Here is a 26,686-nt window from a genome sequence, read left to right on the forward strand (position 1 = left end):
TAATAATATGATCAAAAGCCAGAAATTGTTAGATTGGTTAAAAACAATAAGATTCAACTATATGTTGTCTGTAGGAGAAGTATTTTAGATTTAAATATTCAAATAGATTCAAATAGATTCAAAGGAAGAGAATAAGAAAAGATATATCATGTTAACAGTGATCATAAGAAAGCTATAGTGGTCATAGCAATGTCAGAAAAAATATTTTAAAAAATAAAATGTTAGTAGAAATAAAGAAGAACATCTTATAATTATAAAAGGGTTAATTCATTAAGAAGTTATAACAATTATAAGCAAATATATACCTTACAATAGAGACCTGAAATATAAAACAGAAATTGACCAAATTGAGGTAGGAAATAGACAATTTAGCAATGATATTTAAGGAGTTTGACACCCCATGTTCAATATTGAAGAGAACAACTAGAAAGAAGATGAACATGATAGAGACCTTGAGCAATACTATACCTGAACAAGACACCAGATATCTATAGAGGTCTCCTCAACAATTACAGAATATATGTTCTTTTCAAGTGCATATTGAACATTCTCCATGATAAACAAAACAAAACAAAACAGCAAAACTGCTAGGTCATGATAAAGTTGTCAATAAATTTAAAGGAATTAAATATTACAAAACAATTAATTAATTAAATATTAAAAATTTAATTAATTTTTAAATTAAATTAAATTAAAAATAATTTAATTAAATATTAAAAAACAGAGAACAGTGTTCTATGTTCACAGTTGAGTGAAATTGGAAGTTATTAATAGGAGGATGTTTGGAAAATTCACAAGTATATGAAAATAAACAACATATTAACTAATGAATGGCTCAAAAGAAAATTTGAAAATAAATTGAGATAAAAGGATATGAGAACATAATATATGAAAACTCTTAAGATGTAGCTAAACTAGTGCTTATAGAAACAAATAGCTAAAAACAACTACATTACAAAAGAAGAAAGATATCAAATCAATAAATTAATTTTCTACCTGAGACACAGGAAACAGAAGAGCAAACTAAAGCCAAAGAAAGGGAAAGGATAGAAAGAAGGAGGGTTAAAGCATAAAATTAATGAAACAGAGAATAGAAACAGAATAGAGAAAATCAATAAAACTTTTGTCTTTGAAAAGATAAAGAAAACTGAAAAAACATTAGCTGTATTTAGGAAGAGAAATTTTCAAATTGCTAAAGTCATAAATGAAAGAGGGAATGTTATTTCCAACCTTACATACATAAAAAGAAATTATGAGGTAATTCTAACAACAAGTATATGCCAACAAAATATACAACTTAGATAAAATGGACAAATTCCCAAACATCAAAAAAACAAAACTGACTCAGGAAGAAACAGAAATTTTAAATAGACCCATAACAAAGAAAGATATTGAATTAGTAATTCAAGAACTTCCAACAAAAATAGTGCAGGCCTAATGGCTTTACTTTAGAATTCTGCCAAACATTGAAAAAAAATAACAATTTTCAAAAATGCCCCCCAAAATAGAAGAGGGAACATTGAAATTCATTCATTCAATTCATTTTCATGATACCAAAACCAGACAAAAATATCACACAAGTACACTACAGACATGTCTCCTAAGAATATAGACACAAAACTCACCAATTACATACCATAAAATGAAACATAACAGGATATAAAAATGATTATACACCACATGCAAGTGGGATTTATACCAGAAATGCAAGGTTGATTTAATCTCTAAAAATTCAACTATTGTAATACATCATGTCAATCAAATAGTGGTCAAAAACTACATGATCATCTCAATAGTTGCAGAAAATGCTTTTGGCAAAATTCAACACCATTTCATCATGAAAACACTGAATAATCAAAGAAACAGAGAAGCTTCCTCAAATTTTAAAAGGATGCCTATGAAAAATCCACAGCTAACATCATACATCTTGGTGAAAGAGTGAATGTTTTCTCCCTAAGATCAAGACATGGATGTCTAGGGGCACCTGGGTGGCTCAGTGGGCTAAGCCTCTGCCTTCGGCTTGGGTCATGATCTCAGGGTCCTGGGATCGAGCCCCACATCAGGATCTCTGAACAGCAGGGAGTCTGCTTTCCCCTCTCTCTCTACCTGCCTCTCTGCCTGCTTGTGATCTCTCTCTGTTACATGAAGAAATAAAAAATCTTAAAAAAAAAAAAGACATGGATGTCTAGTTTCACCACTTCTATTCAGGATTCTACTGGAAGTTCCAGTCATGATAAAAAGGGAAGAAGAGAAAATAACATTCATCCATATCAGAAAGGAATAAATATATCTATTTGACAACAACATGACTTTGTACATAGATAATCCTTAGGAATCCCTTAAAAACGTATTAAAACTAATATATGATTTTGATATAGAAAAGAAATATTTTCTGTATAGTAATGAACTGGAATGCAATTTCATTTGCAAGGGCATATAAGGAATTAAGTACTTAGAAGTAGTTTACTTAAGTGTAAGACTTAGATACTTGAGAGCTACAAAACATCACTGAAGTTAAAGAATATATACATAAATGGAACGATATCCTGTGTTCATGGATTTAAGTATTTAATATTGTTGAGATGGCTATTGTAAAAATATCTACAAATTTAATGCAATTCTTATCAAAATCATAATTGCCTCTTTTGAAGAAATTGGCAAGTTGATTCTAATATTCACATGGAAATTCAAAGAATCCACAACGACCAACTGATCTTGAAAACAAACAGCAAAATTGATGGACTCACACTTCCTGATTTCAAAACCTGTTATAAAGCTACAGTAATCAAGACAGTACCACACACAGTGGTGCTGCAATAAGAAATTCAGTGGAGAAAAATGCAGAGTACAGAAATAAACACATATACCTATAACCAATGATTTTCAACAGGATATCAAAACAATTCAATGAGGGAAAGAATAGTCTTTCAGCAGATAGTATTGGGACAACTAGAGATCTACATGTGTAAAAATGAAGTTGATACTCTCACTCATATCATACAAAAATTCACTAAACATGTTTCAAAGGCCTAAATTTAAGAGCTTAAAATATAAAACTCTTACTAGAAAATATATGTATAAATCATCATGAACTTGAATTAAGCATATTTTTAAAACATGATGCCAAAACACAAGAAAGAAAAGAAAAAATGATTGGACAGCACAAAAATTAAAAACATTTAAAAAACCCTGTATTTCATAGCACATGATCAACAAATTGAATAAACACCCCACAGAATGGGTAAAAATATTTCCCAATAATATATCTGATAATGGACTCATATCCAGATTATGTGAAGAAGCCTTAAAACTCAATAAAAAGACAAAAGAATGAATTTTAAAAGTTGACAAATGATCTGAATAAACTTTATTCTAGGAAGATAAACAAGTAGATAATGCATTCATGAAACTAGGCTCAAAAAATCATTAGACTTGACGGAAATGCAGAGAAAAACCACAAGATGCCACTTCACATCCACCAGAATGACTGTATTAAAAAAGACAGAAAGTAAAAGTGTTGCTAAGAAATTGGAACGCTTATACCGTGGTGCTGCTAATATAAAATAATGCAGCCACTTTGAAGGTAATCCAGCAGTTCCTCAAATGGTTAAATATAGAGTTAAGATCTGTCCCACAAATTTCACTGCTGGGTGTATACTCCAGAAAAATGAAAACATATGTTCATGAAAAAAAAACTTTTATAGGAATGTCCATAGATGCCCATAATAGTCAAAATTTGGAAACAACCCAGATGTCCGTCATTTGAATGGGTAAATAAAATGTAGCATATCCATATAATACTATATCATTCAGCCATAAAAAGGAATGAAGTGCTCATACATACTGCAATATAGATGAATATTGAAAACATTATGCCAAGTGAAAGAAGCCAGATGCAAAAGGCCACATATTGTATGATTCCACTTAGTTGAAATGTCTAGGATAGGTAAATGTATGGGGACAGAAAGTAGATTAGCTGTTGCCTAGGATTGCTGGGGTTGTTAGAATGGAGAATCACTGTTAAAGGGTATGTATGTGGGCTAATAATGTTTTAAAGTTTGTTTTGGTGATGAATGCACAATTCTGTGAATATATTAAAAAACACTCAACTGTATGCTTTAAATCAGTCAGTTTTATATGATGTGACCTATATCTTAATAAAACTACTGAGGAGAATGAATGGGTAAAGGATACAAAGTTAAAGACCAAAAAGGAGGGGGAGACAAGATGGCGGGGAAGTAGGAGGAGGCGCCTTTTCAACCTGTACCCTAAAGTGAGCTGATTACCTACCAAAGAACTCCAATCACCCATTAAATCAGCTTGAGATCAGAATTATACACATCTGGATCTCTACAGGGGCAGAAGATGCTAGTGGGTAGGTAAAGCGGAGTGGGAACTGTGGACTGATATTGGAAGATAAACAAAAGGGGGAGGGAGCCACCAGAGACGACAGGTTGGAAAGTGATACCCCAATCCGAGAGTGCCCTGTGTCTGGGGACCAGCATTAACTTGAGTCAGGTAGAGTGCAGCAGAGAAACTAGGTCTTGGTCCCTAAGCTGCTAGTGCACCCGAGAATGTGTGGGTTCTGGCTCCTGTGAAGGGATGGGAGCCACGCCAGATGGCAGAACAAGCGAGCCCTGCTAAAAAGCCTGAGATATGCACGTGCGTGTCCCTCATACTCCCCAGAGAGATCAGAGACTAAGACGCAAGTCCCAATCTCTCCCCTGACAGAGGTGCGCAAAAGCCCAGCCTGGTGCTTTCGGACCTGCACCCCCTTCTCAGTGCCTGAGATGTGTGTGCGACCCATAGCCTCCCCTGAAAGAGGTGCACGCAAGCGGGGCACTCTTAGACCCAGAAAGACCAGGCACTCCCAGCCCAGGCCAGCGGGAAAATCTCAGTGTGCGATCGCTGCTTGGAACCTCTTTGGCGGTCTGGAGCTCCCAGACTGCTGCCGCTGCTGTGGTTTGGGGTACAAGTAAAAGATCCTGCGTCCCCAGGGACCGTGACTTGGAATCTGCTCTGCCAGCGGCAAAGGGGGAACTCATCTGGGCTCTGCAGCCAGACTGAGGCTTCTCTCTGAGAGGGAGGTCAGGGTGCAGTTTGTTTTCCTCTAAAACTACAAAAACCATCAAAAGCGGTCAAAGTGAGAGAAAAAAAATAAGTGAACAAACATAAAAACCACCACAGAACAAAAGCCTGAAAAAAACCAGTTTCCTCAGAGTCCACCCCCTTGATGGGGGCGGGAGGACTTAACTCAGGGAACATCACTGACTGAAAACCCACGTGGCAGGCCCCTCCCCCAGAAAACAAACCAAGAAAGGAAAAAAAAAAAAAAAAGAAAAGACTGCAAGAGAACAACAAACACTACTTCATAGGACAACTTTTTTTTCAACTCGTTCCCACTAATCTGGTTCATTTGTTTTTATATAGATAATTTTTTAACCTATTTACCATCACAGTGAGCTGTCCAGTACATCAAATTCCATAATAACCTTCTAACCTGAACTTTTTGATACATACACCTGTGTTTTTCTTTTACATTTCTATTTTTTGAATTTCTTTTTTTAATTTTAGTTTAGTTTAGTCTAGTTTATTCCTTTTTATTTTTATTTTCTAATATTCATATAAAGTTAAACTTCAGAGTAATCCCCTTTCCCCAATCAATACTACCCCTATAGGTAAACCAATTTTTAATCCCACTTTATCTTAAGAAAGTTGAATCCTTTAACAAAGATATCAAGATACATTCAGGAAGAATCAAAACAACCTTCCTCGCCCACACTGAGAATGTATAACCCCTCTCCTGTCTTTTTCTTCCACCAGTGTTTCTGTGTTTTTGTGTTTGTCCTGATAGTATATAAATCTTATACTTGGGGTTCTTTTTGATGACCTTATTCCTTTATTTGCATATATTTTTTTTTTCTCGTGTCATATACTTTTATCAGTCTTTTTGTTTGTCTGTTTTTGTTTATATACTTCATAAATCGTACATTGGGGCCCATTTGGGCTGAACCTTCTCTTTCATCTTCCCTTTCTTTCCTGTCTTTCCTCTCTCTCTCTCTTTTTTTATTTTTCTTTTCTTTTGTCTCTCATATGGGTGGGGAATCCTGATTGCTCAGAAGTGTTCCAGGGTGCACCTTGACTGCACCACGGTCGATACATCCAGCTACATCTGTTCAGTCATCTCTCACCAAAATGACTAGGAGGAGGAATGCCCAACAGAAGAAAAAAACAGAGGATGGACCTTCTGGAACAGAGCTAATGGCTATCAACATAGACAATACGTCAGAAAGAGAATTCAGGCTAACAATTATCCAGGCAATAGCTAGGTTGGAGAAAGCCTTGGATGACCAAATGGAATTGATTAGGGCTGAACTGAAAGCGACGAGACAGGATGTTCACAATGTTAGGGCTGAGCTGAAAGCTCAACAATGTTTACAATGCTCTCAATGAGTTCCAATCTAATGTAGATTCTCTCAAAGCTAGGGTAACTGAGACAGAAGATAGAATTAGTGATCTGGAGGACAAACAGATAGAGAGAAAGGATCAGGAGGAAGCCTGGAACAAACAGCTTAGAAACCACGAAAAAGGAATCAGGGAAATAAATGATGCCATGAAACATTCCAACGTCAGAATTATTAGAATCCCTGAAGGGGAGGAGAAAGAAAGAATTCTAGAAGATATGGTGGACAAGTTCTCGTGAAAGTTTTCCCAATCTCGCGAATGGAACCAGCATTCATGTACTGGAGGCCAAAAGGTCTCCATCCAAGATTATACATTCCAAAAAAACACCAAGGCACCTAATAGTCAAATTGAGGAATCATAATTGTAGGTATAATCTCTTGAAAGCTGCTAGGACAAAGAGGCTCCTTACTTACAGAGGAAAACCCATCAGAATAACGTCAGACCTGTTCACAGAGACCGGGCAAGCCAGAAAGGGCTGGCAAGACATATTCAGGGCATTAAATGAGAAGAACTTGCAGCCAAGAATACTTTTTCCAGCAACACTGATGTACGCAGCCACGGACCCAGCAAGAGGCAAGGGATCAGGCCAGGCCCTGACTCATGCCTCCTGAACATCAGTTGAGCTGCGCTTGAGAAAAAGCCTGAGCTGACTCGTGCCTCCTGAATATCAGTTGAGCTACGCTTGAGAAAGGGCCTGCCCTATGGATCCTAAGACTCTCTGACGTGACTGCCTGCATGTATTAAGAGGCAAAACTGGGTCATACATTTAACTGTTACAAGATTACCCTGTACTTGCACGGGTTATAAATTGCACCATTGTAAGCTCATGAAATGCTAGTCAAAGATTAGCTAAGTAGACAAAAGTTATTGGCGTCACAAGATCCGCTACCAGCGCTTGGGAAATGGGTTTTGTAAAAGCTTAAGGGGCTTCATGTGAATGTTACCTGTGTATGAGCAATCAACCGAGAATAGATACTTCCTTATAATTGTTTCTGTTAACTATATAATGCCTCACAGCCATGAATAAAATTGGCACTGCTTGGACATCATCCACTGTGTCCCTCCTGTCCTCATTTCTTTACAAGTCTTACTCTTTCTCCATTCTCTTACCCTCTCGACCCTGCTCGAGTCATCGCACCGGCCACGACACACTGACATTCAAAATGGATGGAGAGATAAAGAGTTTCCAAGACCGGCAAGGCTTAAAAGACTATGCAACCACCAAGCCGACACTGCAGGAAATATTAAGGGGGGTTCTGTAAAAGAGGAAAAATCCTAAAAGTAGTATTGAACAGAAATATAGAGACAATCTACAGAAAGAAATACTTCAAAGGTAACATGATGTCAATAAAAACGTATCTATCAATAATCACTCTCAATGTGAATGGCCTAAATGCGCCCATAAAACGGCACAAGTTTGCAGATTGGATAAAATGACAGGACGCATCACTATGTTGTCTACAAGAGACCCATTTTGAACCTAAAGATACACCCAGACTGAAAGTGAAGGGATGGAGAAGCATCTTTCATGCCAATGGGCCTCAAAAGAAGGCTGGGGTAGCAATTCTCATATAAGAAAAATTAGATTTTAAACTAAAGCCTGTAGTCAGAGATACAGAAGGACACTATATCATTCTTAAAGGGACTATCCACCAAGATGATCTAGCAATTGTAAATATCTATGCCCCCAATATGGGAGCAGCCAACTACATAAGAAAATTGTTAATCAAGATAAAGAATCATATTGATATGAATACATTAATGATAGGAGATCTTAACACGCCTCTCTCAGAAATAGACAGATCATCAAAGCAGAAAATCAATAAAGAAACAAGAGCATTGAATGACACATTGGACCAGATGGACCTCATAGATATATACAGAACATTCCACCCTAAAACAATAGAATACTCATTCTTCTCAAGTGCACATAGAACCTTCTCAAGAATAGACCAGATACTGGGTCACAAATCAGGACTCAACCGATACGAAAAGACTGAGATTATTCCCTGCATATTCTCAGATCACAATGCTTTGAAACTGGAGCTCAATCACAAAGAAAAGTTCCAAAGGAACTCAAACACCTGGAAGCTAACGACCACCTTGCTTAAGAATGCTTGGATCAGCCAGAAGATCAAAGAAGAACTGAAACAATTAATGGAAACCAATGAGGATGAAGACACTTTGGTCCAAAACCTATGGGATACAGCAAAGGCGGTCCTAACGGGGAAATACATAGCCATCCAAGCCTCCCTCAAAAAAAATTGAAAAATTCAGAACACAGCAGCTGTCTCTACACCTCAAAGAACTGGAGAATCAACAACAAATCAAACCAACTCCACACATAAGAAGGGAAATAATCAAGATTAGAGCTAAGATCAATGAGGTAGAAACCAGAGATATAGTAGAATGTATCAAGGAAACTAGAAGCTGGTTTTTTGAAAGAATCAATAATAAGATCGATAAACCATTGGCCACACTAATCCAAAAGAAAAGAGAGAAAGCCCAAATTCATAAAATTATGAATGAAAACGGAGAGATCACAACTAACACCAAGGAAGTAGAGACAATCATCAGAAGTTATTATCAACAATTATACACCAATAAGCTAAGGAATCTAGATGAAATGGATGCATTCCTGGAAAACTAAAAACTCCCAAAATTGAACCAGGAAGAAATTGACAACTTAAATAGACCAATATCTAGTAATGAGATTGAAGCGGTGATCTAAAACCTCCCAAAAAACAAGAGCCCAGCACCTGTTGGATTCCCTGGGGAATTCTACCAAACTTTCAAAGAAGAAATAACATCTATTCTCCTGAAGCTGTTTCAAAAAATTGAAGCAGAAGGAAAACTTCCAGACTCTTTCAATGAAGCCAGCATTACCCTGATCCCCAAACCAGGCAAAGACCCCACCAAAAAGGAGAATTTCAGACCAATATCACTGATGAATATGGATGCTAAGATTCTCATCAAGATCCTAGCAAACAGTATCCAACAGCACATTAAAAAGATTATCCACCATGACCAGGTGGGATACATCGCTGGGCTACAAGGATGGTTCAACATTCGCAAATCAATCAATGTGATAAAACAAATTAATAAGAGAAGAGAGAAGAACCACATGGTCCTCTCAATTGATGCAGAAAAAGCATTTGACAAAATCCAGCATCCGTTCCTGATTAAAACGCTTCCAAGTATAGGGATAGAGGGAACATTCCTGAACTTCATAAATCTATCTATGAAAGACCCACAGAAAATATCATCCTCAATGGGAAAAAGCTTGCGTCCTTCCCGTTGAGATCAGGAACACGACAAGGATGCCTACTGTCACCACTCTTGTTCAACATAGTATTAGGAGTCCTAGCAACAGCAATCAGACAACAAAGAGAAATAAAAGGTATCCAGTTTGGCAATGAAGAAGTCAAACTCTCTCTCTTCGCAGATGACATGATTCTTTATACGGAAAACCCAAAAGACTCCACCCCCAAACTACTAGAACTCATACAGCAATTCAGCAACGTGGCAGGATACAAAGTCAATGTACAGAAATCAGTGGCTTTCTTATATGCTAACAATGAAAATACAGAAAGGGAAATTAGAGAATCGATTCCATTTACTATAGCACCAAGAACCATAAGATACCTGGGAATAAACCTAACCAATGAGGTAAAGGATCTGTATCTGAGGAACTACAGAACTCATGAAAGTAATTGAAAAAGACACAAAAAGATGGAAGACCATTCCATGCTCTTGGATCGGAAGAATAAACATTGTTAAAATGTCTATACTGCCTAGAACAATCTATACTTTTTAATGACATTCTTATCAAAATTCCACCAGTATTGTTCAAAGAGCTGGAGCAAATAATCCAAAAATTTGTATGGAACCAGAAGATACCCCAAATTCCTAAGGAAATGTTGAAAAACAAAAATAAAACTGGGGGCATCACGCTACCTGATTTCAAGCTTTACTACAAAGCTATGATCACCAAGACATCATGGTTCTGGCATAAAAACAGACATATAGACCAGTGGAACAGAGTAGAGAGCCCAGATATGGACCCTCAACTCTATGGGCAAATAATCTTCGACAAAGCAGGAAAAAATATACAGTGGAAAAAAGACAGTCTCTTCAATAAATGGTGCCGGGAAAACTGGGCAGCTATATGTAGAAGAATGAAACTTGACCATTCTCTTACATTGTACACAAAGATCAACTCAAAATGGATAAAAGACCTCAACGTGAGACAGGAATCCCTCAGAATCCTAGAGGAGAACATAGGCAGCAATCTCTTCGATATCAGCCACAGCAACTTCTTTCAAGATATGTCTCCAAAAGCAAAGGAAACAAAAGCGAAAATAAACATTTGGGACTTCATCAAAATCAAAAGCTTCTGCACAGGAAAGGAAACAGTCAACAAAACAAAGAGGCAACCCATGGAATTGGAGAACATATTTGCAAATGACAGTACAGACAAAAGGTTGATATCCAGGATCTATAATGAACTCCTCAAACTCAACACACACAAAACAGACAATCGTATCAAAAAATGGGCAGAAGATATGGACAGACACTTCTCTAATCAAGACATACAAATGGCTATCAGTCACATGAAAAAATGTTCATCATCACTAGCCATCAGGGAGATTCAAATTAAAACAACATTGAGATACCACCTTACACCAGTTAGAATGGCCAAAATTAACAAGACAGGAAACAACATGTGTTGGAGGGGATGTGGAGAAAGGGGAACCCTCTTACACTGTTGGTGGGAATGCAAGTTGGTGCAGCCACTTTGGAAAACAGTGTGGAGATTCCTCAAGAAATTAAAAATAGAACTTCTCTATGACCCTGCAGTTGCACTCCTGGGTATTTACCCCACAGATACAGATGTAGTGAAAAGAAGGGCCACCTGTACTCCAATGTTTGTAGCAGCAATGGCCATAGTCGCCAAACTGTTGAAAGAACCAAGATGCCCTTCAATGGATGAATGGATAAGGAAGATGTGGTCCATATACACTATGGAGTATTATGCTTCCATCAGAAAGGATGAATACCCAACTTTTGTAGCAACATGGACAGGACTGGAAGAGATTATTCTGAGTGACATCAGTCAAGCAGAGAGAGTCAATTATCATATGGTTTCACTTATTTGTGGAGCGTAAGAAATAGCATGGAAGACATGGGGAGTTAGAGAGGAGAAGGGAGTTGGGGGAAATTGGAAGGTAAGGTGAACCATGAGAGACTATGGACTCTGAAAAACAATCTAAGGGTTTTGCAGGGTGGGGGGTGGGAGGTCGGGTTACCAGGTGGTGGGTATTATAGAGGGCACAGATTGCATGGGGCACTGGGTGTGGTGAAAAAATAATGAATACTATTATGCCGAAAATAAATAAAAAATAAATTAAAAACAAAACAAAACAAAACAAAAAGGAAATATAAATAACAAATGCATGAAAAACTTCAAACTTATTTACATGCAAATGTAATAACTCACAAAAATTTTAAAGTTTTAATTAATGGATTCAAATCCACCTGATAGGATATCACTAGGGGCTTAGTGTAGGATTCTACACCTTTTTCTGAATTTTAGTATTTTGATTGATGACTTTAATGAAGGCATAAAAATAATAAAACTTCTCAAGTTTAACAGATGATCCAAAGCTGGAAGGAATGGATATTACTAAATTGTGTTTGATTAAAAAAAAAAGGCAATATGCTTCAGTGATGGTTTGCTGTTAATATATACTTTTTAAGGACTTTATTTATTTATTAGAGAGAGCGAGTAAGTGAGAAAGAGCACAAGCTGGGAGGGGTGGAGAAGCAGAGGGACAGTGAGAGCAGGCTCCTCACTGAACAGGAGGCTAGATATGGGCTCCATCCTGGGACTCTAGGATCATGACCTGAGCCAAAGGCAAACCTGTAACTGTAACTGACTGAGCCACCCAGGCACTCCTACTATTAATATAATCTCATGCAAAGGAAATAAAATCTGAGTCCTAGCTTTTAACAGTATACATGGAGTGTGAGGTCTGAGGAGGGTCTGTCTTGATAGGTTTGCACTTAACAAAGATTTGGAGGTTTTTGTTCACTGGATGTGTAAAGGCAAAATCATACACACACACACACACACACACACACACATATCGTCACAAAAGCCTGTACAAGTTTAAGGTACTTTTTGATGTCTAGTGCTCTAAACAAATGAAAGAAAGCATAGTGTCACAATACTTTATACCAGCCAAACCACAACTTCTATATTATGCTCAGCTCTAGGCACTATATTTGAAGGCTGACAATGATAAACTGGAACATACCTAGGGTCAGCGACAAGAATAGTAAAGTATATGGAAATCGTATCAGAAGGAATAGTTGTGTGGACTGAAGATATTTAGCCCAGGGTGGAAAATAGAGGAAATATAGTAGTAGTCTCCAAGTAGTTGAAGGACCGTCATACGGAAAAGGGATTCCTTTTTTTTTTTTTTTTTTGGCATGGTTTCAGAGGGAAGAACTAGAACCAATAAGAAGAAGTTGCATGATATATTTTGACTTGGTATAAGGAAATATTTTCTGACCATTAACGCTATTTAACAATGGCTGATGAGTGACATCATGTTTCATTTCAGTGGAAGTTTTAAAGCAGAGGCTATAAGCCAATACTACAACAGTATTTCAGGATTGGTTTCTTCATTGTATAAGCATCAATCTAAAATATGGAAAACCGTGGTTCTCAAACTTTGGAATAAATCCTATAAGGAGGAATCATTAGGAATTGGGGCATAACTACATATTTTCTTAATACCATAAGTGATTCTGATACAAATGGTTCACAACCCAACTTTGAGAAACCTAAATTAATTTATTATCAAATGGTAATATGTGAAGTTCTGTTTCTTCTGAAGTGAAAAGAAGAAAATGGTTAACATGAGATTAATAATATTTTAGCCATTCTGAAATTTGCTGTTAACTAGAAGAGTTTTAAAACCACTCATTTAATAATATTAGCCTAACCCATGAAGTAGGATATAATTCTGGGTATAAATTTCAATAGTTTTCATTAAAGACCAGGTAAGTGTTAAAAACCTTGCTTGTAACTTTTAAATGATATTCATTTGTTTGTTTTTTGCTGGGGAGGGAGAGAAACACTGATCAACAACAACTAAGTGTGTTGTTTAATGTCTTGAAGTCCTCAATTTATTTTAAACATCTAACAGAACTTAGAGACATTCTTTTTTTTAAGGGCCTTTGGCATAACCAGCATTTCTTGAATTATTATAGAACAAATAACTACTGGCAGGTAAATTATTCAGAAGAAATTAAGTGTTACCAGAGAATTTAAAAAGACCTTTTGGTTTTTCTTTCTCTAAATTTGCAAAAGAAAAGCAGCTAAGGAATTGGAAATGAAACCTGAATACTAATATATTACTTACTCTCCTGCTATTTGGGAAAGCTCATTCTTTGTATTTCTCTGTATGTACTTTCTAACAACCATTAGAGCTCAAATCAAGGGAAAAATAATTTCTCCTTGTATGTAGAAAACTACTTGATTTAAGCAAGGAAAAGAAATTATCTAAAATGAAGTTAATTTTGTCTTCCCATGCATGTAATTATTAGGCAACTTAACATCACTACTTTTGTCTGCATTTACTTTTATTTGTTTATTTGTTTGTTTGTTTATTTATACTAGTTATGAGTGGGAAGAATTTAAATCAGGAGTCCCCTCTTCCATCTACTTCCAAAGGGACTCACCTACTTTGAGCTCTTAAAGCCAGTTTTTTCTGTGTCTAGGTTCTATGCCAATCTCTCAGAGTTTTGTGAAGTGCTAGATGATTTCTTATGTAATAAATAAATGTGTCAGTGATTCCTGAAGGCATTATTTTCAAGGGAATGACATATGAACCAAATCTTTGACTCTGTGGTCAATCAATGTAAGAGAGAATTTTGAGCAGGCAGATCCTAATAGTTTTCCTCAAATCACTCTATATATCAGTTTGCCCTTGCTGGTTACTTGCTCCATTGATTGGTTTGGCCAGTCAGGTCTTTTAGTATGAGTACCCTCTTTTGAGTACATGTCTTTCCCTCTGCTTAGCATCTTGGCACCTGGATTTGGTGAGAACATTTTTTGTGACTGTAAGAAAGTTGGGTGGATTGTTTCAAACACCAAGTACTTGCTATGATTTTTGCTCACTTATTCACCAAGAAATGCCTTCCCCACGAATGAAAGAGAATATTGGGCACAAAGCTTATGACAGCATGATCTTTTGTCAAATTGGTTTGGGGCAACTGAATTAATGCAGCAACTAAAGCCAGACACTTCCTCCAGAGCCATCAAGAGTTCAAAAAGGGATGAATCTGTCCCCAAAGCAGAGCAACGAGCAGTTGCAAGAGAAAATTCCTACCCAAGAGAATGATATAGAATGTGTCATTTTTTTGGATGATCTTTTATAGGGTGATCAAGAGGCTTTCATTTAGTGAATACATTTGCTCACTCAGTTTTGGAGAGTCGCCCTTCATTTATTCTTTCCCTTTGGAAGTACTTTCGAGTGCAAATTACTGCTATCAGAAACCTTGAACTGAGAGGCTATTATTCTCCTTGCTCAGATTAAATTAATTTTGAACAGTTTAATGCAGCATGTCCGAGCTGCAAGTCCAAGTGGTGTCAAATCTATTTCTCTGTTTTTTTAAGCTGCACCTTCAAGGGCAGTATGATTCATGGTGAATGTGTTCTTCTAATGTCTTGCTAAGCGTTATTATTTTCTTTCATTTGCAAGTCATGAGGCTACAAATGTTAACCATTCTCTCCCTAACATTGTATAAAGAATGCATGATTTAAGCCAGGCTGATTTTCCAAAAGGGAGCTTATTACATTTACTTGCTTTACAAATGAAATAAAGAAAAAATACTCTGGATCAAAGCAAGAAGTTTAAAAAGCTAATGAAACATTAGAGAGAGAACTGCCTTGAGAAGCATTGCGACATCATCGCTGTTGTGTTAAAAAGAAATTATCTTGATCTAGGCCTATGTAATAAAATAAAGAGGTTTTAATGATTGGCTATATAATTCTGTTTGTGTTTTTGCAGGGCTGCAAGGGGAAAAAAAGGATATAAATCTACTTATTTCTCTCTTACAGTTCAGGCAGTCTCTCCAGTATTCACTCTCTGAAGTGTCATTGAAATGTATATTGAAGTTTTTTTCTGTGTTATTGTAGAGCAAACAGGCAAAAGAGTGCCAGTTGATTAATGACAGAGTGGAAGATGGGCTTTAAGCAGTTAGAGGTTTCAAAAACCTATCAATCTTGTGTCTATGTAAAGTACTTAAACTGTACAAGTCTAGGACAATCTTTTCTACAACTCTAATCACTAGTCCTGTGGATTAAGCAAATTAATGTTTTTAAAGGTTCTTAATGAAAACTGATGAAAACACTATATTGAAATCTTCCTTTGGAATAGGAGGAGGCAATGATCAAGGGTATTGTCCTTTCAAAAGCTGGATAAGCATGTTGCTCTTATAATACTAATTTTATTTTATTACTTTATTTTATTTTATTTTTTCAGTGTTCCAAGATTCATTGTTTATGCACCATACCCAGCGTTCCATGCAATTCTACATTTTTTAAAAGATGAAATACACTTATGTCAACTTACTTAGTAGAAATGAATAATTGTTAAAATCCAAAAGATAAACATAATAATACTATAATTTTATGACATCAATGCTAAGAGCATTTGACGCCTTTAACTTTAGTCTATATCAAAATACAAGAATCTGTAACTCATGAAAACTTATCTGGGATTCTGGCACCGCCTTTGAAGAAGGACACTATAATGTCAAATAACATGTAGAAAAGGACCAAAAGAGCCTGCAAGAAATAGGGTGAGGGATAGAGGGGAAGGAGAACCAGAAGGGCTGCCATATGAGCATAGACTAAGTTGATTAATTTTTTTTTTTTTAAACACAGAGTCTGAAATCCAAGTCTCTAAGGTAGTAAGGGGATGCACTGAATATATGTGGATTTGTTTACTAAATGCTAGATTATCAAAGTTAATGGACCTCCTTGAAGTTGGAGGACAGTAGCATACTGAAAAGGAGTAGGTTTGAATCTCAGTTTCACCATTTCTTAGCTATATAATCTTGAGGAGTTTATTTAAATAGTCAGTGTCTCTATTTTCTCATTTACAAAATAAAAGTAATAATAATACCTAATTCATGAGTTTGTTGTGAGGATTAAATGATTTAATATATGTAAGGTGCTCAAAACAGTGTCTAGTATATGGTAATCACTATGTAAATATTATTTTTAAAAAAGCATGAGTCAGTGCAAAATAGTAATCCATATATGGGATGTAATTACCCTACAAGGTGGTAGAGAAGGTTTCTATTAAAGAATGAAACCTCTATAATTGTTATTCAAGCCAAGAATATTTGGGAAGTGACTTCTGATGTTGACATCAAGGATAACCAAGTTTCTTGTCAGTATATGTCTAGGTTCTCTAGGACTTTATGTAGCTTAGTAGACGTTCCTTGTAATATAGCATAATTGAATTATACTAGGAGTCAGCAGGCCTAGATTTTTGTACGGATTTTGACATTTAAAAGTTAAACCTTTGGGAATCTTGTTCAAGTTTTTAGGTCTTCAAATTAAAATGAAAATTAGTATACCTTCCTCTCTCACAACATATTGTTGTGAAGATTAAAGCAAATAAATACATGAAAAGGCTGTGTAGATGATGAAGCACTGTACAAATAAAAGGCAGTGTTCTTATATTCTGTTGTCATGAGAGCTCATAAAAGATAGGATGATGTTCTGGCTGATCTACTTTCTATCTCTTATTTATCCAGTCTACTTGAGCACATATTACTCCTTATCTTACTGTACTTCCTTGCAACACTTGATGCTGTTCAACATTCACTTTTGAAATGGTCCTGTCACTTCCTGGACACTAGATTTGCTTGCTTGTTTGTTTTGTGTTGCTTCCCTTTCTATATTTCTTAATATCCTTTCCCAATCTGTCTCCATCAATCTCCTTGCTCTACTCACCCTCTAAATACTTTTACCTTTTATGGGTATTTTATACTTTGTCCCTAGGTGATAACAAACCACCCTTACATATATGTATTCTTTAGTCGGGGTTATCCAGAGAAACAGAACAAATAGAATGTGTGTGTGTGTGTGTGTGTGTGTGTGTGTGCATGTGCGTGCATATATGCATGTGTATACACACTAATATAATATATATAAAATTATATATATATATATATGTATATATATATAAAATAAATTGGCTTACATAATTCTGGAGTTTAGCAAGTCTAAAATCTGCATTGCGTGTTGGCAGCCTGGGAAAGTCAACACATAGTTCCAGTCTGAAGATGATCTTCTATAGAACCAGGAAGAGCCGATGTTGCAAATGAAGTCTGAAGGTAATCTGCTGGAGACTTCTTCCCTGCTCAGAAGAGGCTAGTCTTCTTGTTCTATTCAGATCTTCAACTGATTGTATGAGTCCAACCCACATTATAGAAGGCAATTTGCTTTCTCATATTTTCATTCTTAGGTAATGATTCAGAAATCTTGGAGTCATTCTTGACATTCTTCCTTTCCCTGACTAAATACACAATTAGTCATCAAGTGTAGATTTTACCCCTCAAATCATTCTCAGATCTGTATCTGTCTATTTTTATGGTCAGTTTGAACCCACAAAAATCTGAATTATTGCAGCTATCTGCTAATTTGTCATCTCTAATACTTGTCTCCTCTAATTTTTATTATCATTCTTAAATTCAAATCTGATTATGCTATTCTTTACTTAAAATTCTTCAATCACTCTTCATATTTAATAGTATGAATATAAAAACCTTCTGGATAACCTTCTGGATAAGGTTTTTGTGAGCCAAAGTACATTACTATGAGTGACTGCTACTTGTTAACCAATTATAGCTTTATCATTACTCTAGCCTTCCCTCCCTATAAATGCAGTTAATTAAGATGCCCAGTCAAAGAATTGGACCCACTCCCTGACAGCACGCAATACAAAGCAAGCCCTTGCTTCCTTAGACCCTCCACAATATCATTCAAACATTCAAAGCCTAAATTCTACTATAATTCTTCCTAACATCTTCTTACTGAAGACACTGCAATGAGAAATAAACCCAGCTTGTTCACCTATAGGTATGTTCCTGCCGGTCTTTGGCTGAAAGGCATTGGCAATATAGTAAACCTCTTATGAGAACTTATATAAAAAATTAATTCTAGTTAAAATTTGCTAGTGAAGTGTACAGTTTCAGATGAATCCCATTTTGAGTAAACAGTGATTAACTGATCTGTCTTATAAACCTATATTATCGTTATTAAGTTTGCTTAAAGTGAGGCCATACCTGTGTTCAGATTTCAGTTCGATAAATGACTAGCAAAGACCACCTTGAAAACTTACTCAGCTTCTAACATGCCTGTTGCAATGGTATTACTCATATGGAGGAAATAGATTTGATTAAAGGGTCATATGTGTCACTTACCCCTAGACAACAAATCAAATATTATACAAAACACAAATCAAACACAATCTGCCAAAACAAAATGAATATAATGCAACTAATGGTATTCTTCCAAAAGAAAATTTGCTTCAAAAATGCATTTGGGGTAGCCTAGTGATGGACCTGCCGTGAGGACTTCCCTGTATGTAGCTCATGGCCCCGCCGGCGACCTAGACCGTGTTCATTCCCTCGAAAGGTAGTTGGCTCCTCAGTCCCCGTCCTGGAGGCTGAAATCAGCTCCTCTGGTGCAAGTGTGGTAGCTATTGACAATAAAATCGAGCAAGCTATGGATCTGGTGAAAAGCCATTTGATGTATGCGGTTAGAGAGGAAGTGGAGGTCCTCAAAGAGCAAATCAAAGAACTAATAGAGAAAAATTCCCAGCTGGAGCAGGAAAACAATCTGCTGAAGACACTGGCCAGTCCTGAGCAGCTTGCCCAATTTCAGGCCCAGCTGCAGACTGGCTCCCCCCCTGCCACCACACAGCCACAGGGGACCACACAGCCCCCCGCCCAGCCAGCGTCCCAGGGCTCAGGACCCACCGCGTAGCCGCCTATGCCCCCGCAGAACTGGCTGCTGCCGTCTGAACTGAACAGACCAGAGAAGATGTACTAGGGGGAATCTGCCTCCACAGTCACCCATTTCATTGCTTGCTGCGAAAGAGAAGTGAGACTGACGTATATGCCATTGTCTCTTTTTTCCAGTATTAAACACTCATATGCTTTTGGCTTGAAGAAATTTCTTAGTTGGGCGAATTAAAGGTTAATCAGAGAATTAGCATGGATATACTGGGACCTCATGCAGCTTGGCAGATACGTGAGAAGTGGTTTCATTCATGCCGAGGAGCTGTGTGCCTTTCCACCCCTTCCCTGCTCGCCATCCCCACTCCCGAGCATTCTCTCCTGCTTGCACGTAGTGTACTCCATGGGGTCTGAAGCAGTGGGGCTCCACTGGACTTTCCTCTCTCCTCTTCTCCCCCAGGAGGACCTTAAAAGGGAGGTCAGAGTAAAGACTGACGCATAGTCTCACCTAAGATGGGGGGAAACGTAGTTCATCGAACCAATTGACGACTGTCACCAAAAATCCATAAAAACAATAGTATGAAACAGTGGATGACATAAAAATCTTAGTGACTAAAACGGTGACAGGTAGCTGGGACCTAGGCTCTCTTACATGAAGGTTGTTTTGCTTATTGTATATTTGTGTATGTAGTGTAACTATTTTGTACAATAGAGGACTGTAACTACTATTTAGGTTGTACAGATTGAAATTTAGATGTTTCATTGGCTGTCTGAAGAAGTGTGGATTGTCTTTTATATAGAGATCTACATTAAAAAAATGGTACAAGAAGAAAACCACACCTAAAGAAATTTTAAGAATTTGGCACCGTCGGTCACTTTGTGTAATCTAATATCTTCTAGTTGCTCCATATCTTGAAGTAAATTCCTGTTCACTGAAGTCTTTTGATTGAGCTGGTTGAATACTTTGAAAAATGATCCGTTCTAGCTAATGAAATGAATTTCACAGTAGGGGTTTCTGCATATTACCTGTATAGTAGTTCTATGCATACGTTTCTGTGCATGTTCTCTATGCAGTTGTAAGGTGTCACTGTATTTAACTGTTGCACTTGTCAACTTTCAATAAAGCATATAAAATGTTGATAAAAAAATGCATTTGGGGTGCTTGGGTGGCTCAGTTAGGGCATGGAACTGTTGATCTTGTATTTGTAAGTTTGAGTCTCATGCTGGATTTAGACATTACTTAAGAATAAAGTCTTGACGGAGGGAGGAGTCAAGATGGTGGAGAAGTAGCAGGCTGAGACTACTTCAGCTAGCCGGAGATCAGCTAGATAGCTTATCTAAAGATTGCAAACACCTGCAAATCCATCGGCAGATCAAAGAGAAGAACAGCAATTCCGGAAACAGAAAAACAACCACTTTCTGAAAGGTAGGACCGGCGGAGAAGTGAATCCAAAGCAACGGGAAGATAGACCCCAGGGGGAGGGGCTGGCTCCCGGCAAGCGTTGGAGCAACGGCACACAAAATCAGGACTTTTAAAAGTCTGTTCCGCTGAGGGACATCGCACCAGAGGCTAAACCGGGGCGAAGCCCACGCGGGGTCAGCATGGCCTCAGGTCCCGCAGGGTCACAGAAGGATCGGAGGTGTCTGAGTGTCGCAGACCTTGCGGGTATTGAAACGGGAAAGCCGGCTACAGAGACAGAGCCGACAGTAAGCTCACAGCTCGGTGTTACCTTGAACCTGTCGCAGGCTCGGTGAGCTCGGAGCGCGGCCGAAGGTCAGGCAGACGGGAGTAACTGGGCTCTGTTCTCTGAGGGCGCACTGAGGAGTGGGGCCCTGGGCTCTCGGCTCCTCCGGGCCGGAGACCAGGAGGCCGCCATTTGTATTCCCGTCCTCCAGAACTCTACGGAAAGCGCTCAGGGAACAAAAGCTCCTGAAAGCAAACCCGAGTGGATTACTCACCCCGGCTCCTGATAAGGGCAGTACAATTCCGCCTGGGGCAAAGACACTTGAGAATCACTACAACAGGCCCTTCCCCCAGAAGATCAACAAGAAATCCAGCCGAGACCAAGTTCACCTACCAAGGAGTGCGGTTTCAATACCAAGGAGAGCAGCAGAATTCCAGAGGAGGAGAAAGCAAAGCCCGGAACTCATGGCTTTTTCCCTGTGATTTTTTTTTTAGTCTTGCAGTTAATTTAATTTTTTTCTTTTTAATTTTTTTTTTCTCGCCTTCTGGTAAAATTTTTTTGTTAACTTTTAACTTTTTCTTTTTTAATGTTTTTTAACTAGTTTATCTAATATACATATTTTTTCTTTTTTATATTTTTCTTATTTGTTTTATTTTTTTATAATACTTTTCGTTTTTTTTCTTTTTTCTTTTTTTTTCTCTCTTCCTTTTTGAACCTCTTTTTAACTCCTTTGTCCCCCTCACGATTTGGGATCTCTTCTAATTTCGTTAAAGCATATTTTCCTGGGGTTGTTGCCACCCTTTTAGTATTTTCCTTGCTCCTTCATATACTCTTATCTGGACAAAATGACAAGACAGAAAAATTCAACACAAAAAAAAGAACAAGAGGCAGTACCGAAGGCTAGGGACCTAATCATTACAGACATTGGTAATATGTCAGATCTAGAGTTCAGAATGACAATTCTCAAGGTTCTAGCCGGGCTCGAAAAATGCATGGAAGATATTAGATAAACCTTCTCGAGAGATATAAAAGCCCTTTCTGGAGAAATAAAAGAACTAAAATCTAACCAAGTTGAAATCAAAAAAGCTATTAATGAGGTGCAATCAAAAATGGAGGCTCTCACTGCTAGGATAAATGAGGCAGAAGAAAGAATTAGCGATATAGAAGACCAAATGACAGAGAATAAAGAAGCTGAGCAAAAGAGGGACAAACAGCTACTGGACCACAAGGGGAGAATTCGGTAGATAAGTGACACCATAAGACGAAACAACATTAGAATAATTGGGATTCCAGAAGAAGAAGAAAGAGAGGGGAGCAGAAGGTATACTGGAGAGAATTATTGGGGAGAATTTCCCCAATATGGCAAAGGGAACGAGCATCAAAATTCAGGAGGTTCAGAGAACGCCCCTCAAAATCAATAAGAATAGGCTCACACCCCGTCACCTAATAGTAAAATTTACAAGTCTCAGTGACAAAGAGAAAATCCTGAAAGCAGCCCGGGAAAAGAAGTCTGTAACATACAATGGTAAAAATATTAGATTGGCAGCTGACTTATCCACAGAGACCTGGCAGGCCAGAAAGAGCTGGCATGATATTTGCAGAGCACTAAACGAGAAAAACATGCAGCCAAGAATACTATATCCAGCTAGGCTATCACTGAAAATAGAAGGAGAGATTAAAAGCTTCCAGGACAAACAAAAACTGAAAGAATTTGCAAACACCAAACCAGCTCTACAGGAAATATTGAAAGGGGTCCTCTAAGCAAAGAGAGAGCCTACAAGTGGTAGATCAGAAAGGAACAGAGACAATATACAGTAACAGTCACCTTACAGGCAATATAATGGCACTAAATTCATATCTCTCAATAGTTACCCTGAATGTTAATGGGCTAAATGCCCCTGTCAAAAGACACAGGGTATCAGAATGGATAAAAAAACAAAACCCATCTATATGTTGCCTCCAAGAAACTCATTTTAAGCCCGAAGACACCTCCAGATTTAAAGTGAGGGGGTGGAAAAGAATTTACCATGCTAATGGACATCAGAAGAAAGCAGGAGTGGCAATCCTTATATCAGATCAATTAGATTTTAAGCCAAAGACTATAATAAGAGATGAGGAAGGACACTATATCATACTCAAAGGGTCTGTCCAACAAGAAGATTTAACAATTTTAAATATCTATGCCCCCAACGTGGGAGCAGCCAACTATATAAACCAATTAATAACAAAATCAAAGAAACACATCAACAATAATACAATAATAGTAGGGGACTTTAACACTCCCCTCACTGAAATAGACAGATCATCCAAGCAAAAGATCAGCAAGGAAATAAAGGCCTTAAACGACACACTGGACCAGATGGACATCACAGATATATTCAGAACATCCCATCCCAAAGCAACAGAATACACATTCTTCTCTAGTGCACATGGAACATTCTCCAGAATAGATCACATCCTCGGTCCTAAATCAGGACTCAACCGGTATCAAAAGATTGGGATCATTCCCTGCATATTTTCAGACCACAATGCTCTAAAGCTAGAACTCAACCACAAAAGGAAGTTTGGAAAGAACCCAAATACATGGAGACTAAACAGATCCTTCTAAAGAATGAATGGGTCAACCGGGAAATTAAAGAAGAATTGAAAAAAATCATGGAAACAAATGATAATGAAAATACAATGGTTCAAAATCTGTGGGACACAACAAAGGCAGTCCTGAGAGGAAAATATATAGTGGTACAAGCCTTTCTCAAGAAACAAGAAAGGTCTCAGGTACACAACCTAACCCTACACCTAAAGGAGCTGGAGAAAGAACAAGAAAGAAACCCTAAGCCCAGCAGGAGAAGAGAAATCATAAAGATCAGAGCAGAAATCAATGAAATAGAAACCAAAAAAACAATAGAACTAATCAACGAAACTAGGAGCTGGTTCTTTGAAAGAATTAATAAAATTGATAAACCCCTGGCCCGACTCATCAAAAAGAAAAGAGAAAGGACCCAAATAAATAAAATCATGAATGAAAGAGGAGAGATCACAACTAACACCAAAGAAATACAAACTATTATAAGAACATACGATGAGCAACTCTACGCCAATAAATTCGACAATCTGGAAGAAATGGATGCATTCCTAGAAACATATAAACTACCACAACTGAACCAGGAAGAAATAGAAAGCCTGACCAGACCCATAACCAGGAAGGAGATTGAAACAGTCATTAAAAATCTCCAAACAAACAAAAGCCCAGGGCCAGACGGCTTCCCGGGGGAATTCTACCAAACATTTAAAGAAGAACTAATTCCTATTCTCCTGAAGCTGTTCCAAAAAATAGAAATGGAAGGAAAACTTCCAAACTCATTTTATGAGGCCAGGATCACCTTGATCCCAAAACCAGACAAGGATCCCATCAAAAAAGAGAGCTATAGACCAATATCCTTGATGAACACAGATGCGAAAATACTCAACAAAATACTAGCCAATAGGATTCAACAGTACATTAAAAGGATTATTCACCACGACCAAGTAGGATTTATTCCAGGGCTGCAAGGTTGGTTCAACATCCGCAAATTAGTCAATGTGATACAACACATCAATAAAAGAAAGAACAAGAACCATATGATACTCTCCATAGATGCTGAAAAAGCATTTGACAAAGTACAGCATCCCTTCCTGATCAAAACTCTTCAAAGTGTAGGGATAGAGGGCACATACCTGAATATCATCAAAGCCATCTAGGAAAAACCCACCGCAAATATCATTCTCAATGGAGACAAACTGAAAGCTTTTCCGCTAAGGTCAGGAACACGGCAGGGATGGCCATTATCACCACTGCTATTCAACATAGTACTAGAGGTCCTAGCCTCAGCAATCAGACAACAAAAGGAAATTAAAGGCATCCAAATCGGCAAAGAAGAAGTCAAATTATCACTCTTCGCAGATGATATGATACTATATGTGGAAAACCCAAAAGACTCCACTCCAAAACTGCTAGAACTTATACAGGAATTCAGTAAAGTGTCAGGATATAAAATCAATGCACAGAAATCAGTTGCATTTCTCTACACCAACAGCAAGACAGAAGAAAGAGAAATTAAGGAGTCAATCCCATTTCAATTGCACCCAAAACCATAAGATACCTAGGAATAAACCTAACCAAAAAGGCACAGAATCTATACTCAGAAAACTATAAAGTACTCATGAAAGAAATTGAGGAAGACACAAAGAAATGGAAAAATGTTCCATGCTCCTGGATTGGAAGAATAAATATTGTGAAAATGTCTATGCTACCTAAAGCAATCTACACATTTAATGCAATTCCTATCAAAGTACCATCCATCTTTTTCAAAGAAATGGAACAAATAATTCTAAAATTTATATGGAACCAGAAAAGACCTCGAATAGCCAAAGGGATATTGAAAAAGAAAGCCAACGTTGGTGGCATCACAATTCCGGACTTCAAGCTCTATTACAAAGCTGTCATCATCAAGACAGCATGGTACTGGCACAAAAACAGACACATAGATCAATGGAACAGAATAGAGAGCCCAGAAATAGACCCTCAACTCTACAGTCAACTAATCTTCGACAAAGCAGGAAAGACTGTCCAATGGAAAAAAGACAGCCTCTTCAATAAATGGTGCTGGGAAAATTGGACAGCCACATGCAGAAAAATGAAATTGGACCATTTCCTTACACCACACACAAAAATAGACTCAAAATGGATGAAGGACCACAATGTGCGAAAGGAATCCATCAAAATCCTTGAGGAGAACACAGGCAGCAACCTCTTCAACCTCAGCCGCAGCAACATCTTCCTAGGAACAACGCCAAAGGCAAGGGAAGCAAGGGCAAAAATGAACTATTGGGATTTCATCAAGATCAAAAGCTTTTGCACAGCAAAGGAAACAGTTAACAAAATCAAAAGACAACTGACAGAATGGGAGAAGATATTTGCAAACGACATATCAGATAAAGGACTAGTGTCCAGAATCTATAAAGAACTTAGCAAACTCAACCCCCAAAGAACAAATAATCCAGTCAAGAAATGGGCAGAGGACATGAACAGACATTTCTGCAAAGAAGACATCCAGATGGCCAACAGACCCATGAAAAAGTGCCCCACATCACTTGGCATCAGGGAAATACAAATCAAAACCACAATGAGATATCACCTCACACCAGTCAGAATGGCTAAAATAAACAAGTCAGGAAATGACAGATGCTGGCGAGGATGCGGAGAAAGGGGAACCCTCCTACACTGTTGGTGGGAATGCAAGCTGGTGCAGCCACTCTGGAAAACAGCATGGAGGTTCCTCAAAATGTTGAAAATAGAACTGCCCTATGACCCAGCAATTGCACTATTGGGTATTTACCCTAAAGATACAAACGTAGTGATCCAAAGGGGCACGTTTACCCGAATGTTTATAGTAGCAATGTCCACAATAGCCAAACTATGGAAAGAACCTAGATGTCCATCAACAGAT

The 26,686-nt window shown here is 37.7% G+C and overlaps 1 protein-coding gene across 1 annotated transcript; it reads left to right on the top strand.

The window, feature by feature from the left end:
* The first annotated feature begins 19,222 nt into the window (after nucleotides 1–19,222).
* Nucleotides 19,223–20,009, top strand: LOC116583142 (TSC22 domain family protein 1-like). The gene has a single exon (XM_032331156.1). It carries the CDS (start codon nucleotides 19,283–19,285, stop codon nucleotides 19,541–19,543), a length of 261 nt encoding a protein of 86 aa, XP_032187047.1. The 5' UTR covers nucleotides 19,223–19,282; the 3' UTR covers nucleotides 19,544–20,009.
* Nucleotides 20,010–26,686: the final 6,677 nt, after the last annotated feature.

This window comes from Mustela erminea, chromosome X (genome assembly GCF_009829155.1).
Source record: "Mustela erminea isolate mMusErm1 chromosome X, mMusErm1.Pri, whole genome shotgun sequence".
Classification (NCBI taxonomy): domain Eukaryota; kingdom Metazoa; phylum Chordata; class Mammalia; order Carnivora; family Mustelidae; genus Mustela; species Mustela erminea.

Bases quoted from the DNA above. Each gene is read 5' to 3' on its own strand.
- LOC116583142 (XM_032331156.1), top strand. From the start codon at position 19,283: ATGGATCTGGTGAAAAGCCATTTGATGTATGCGGTTAGAGAGGAAGTG.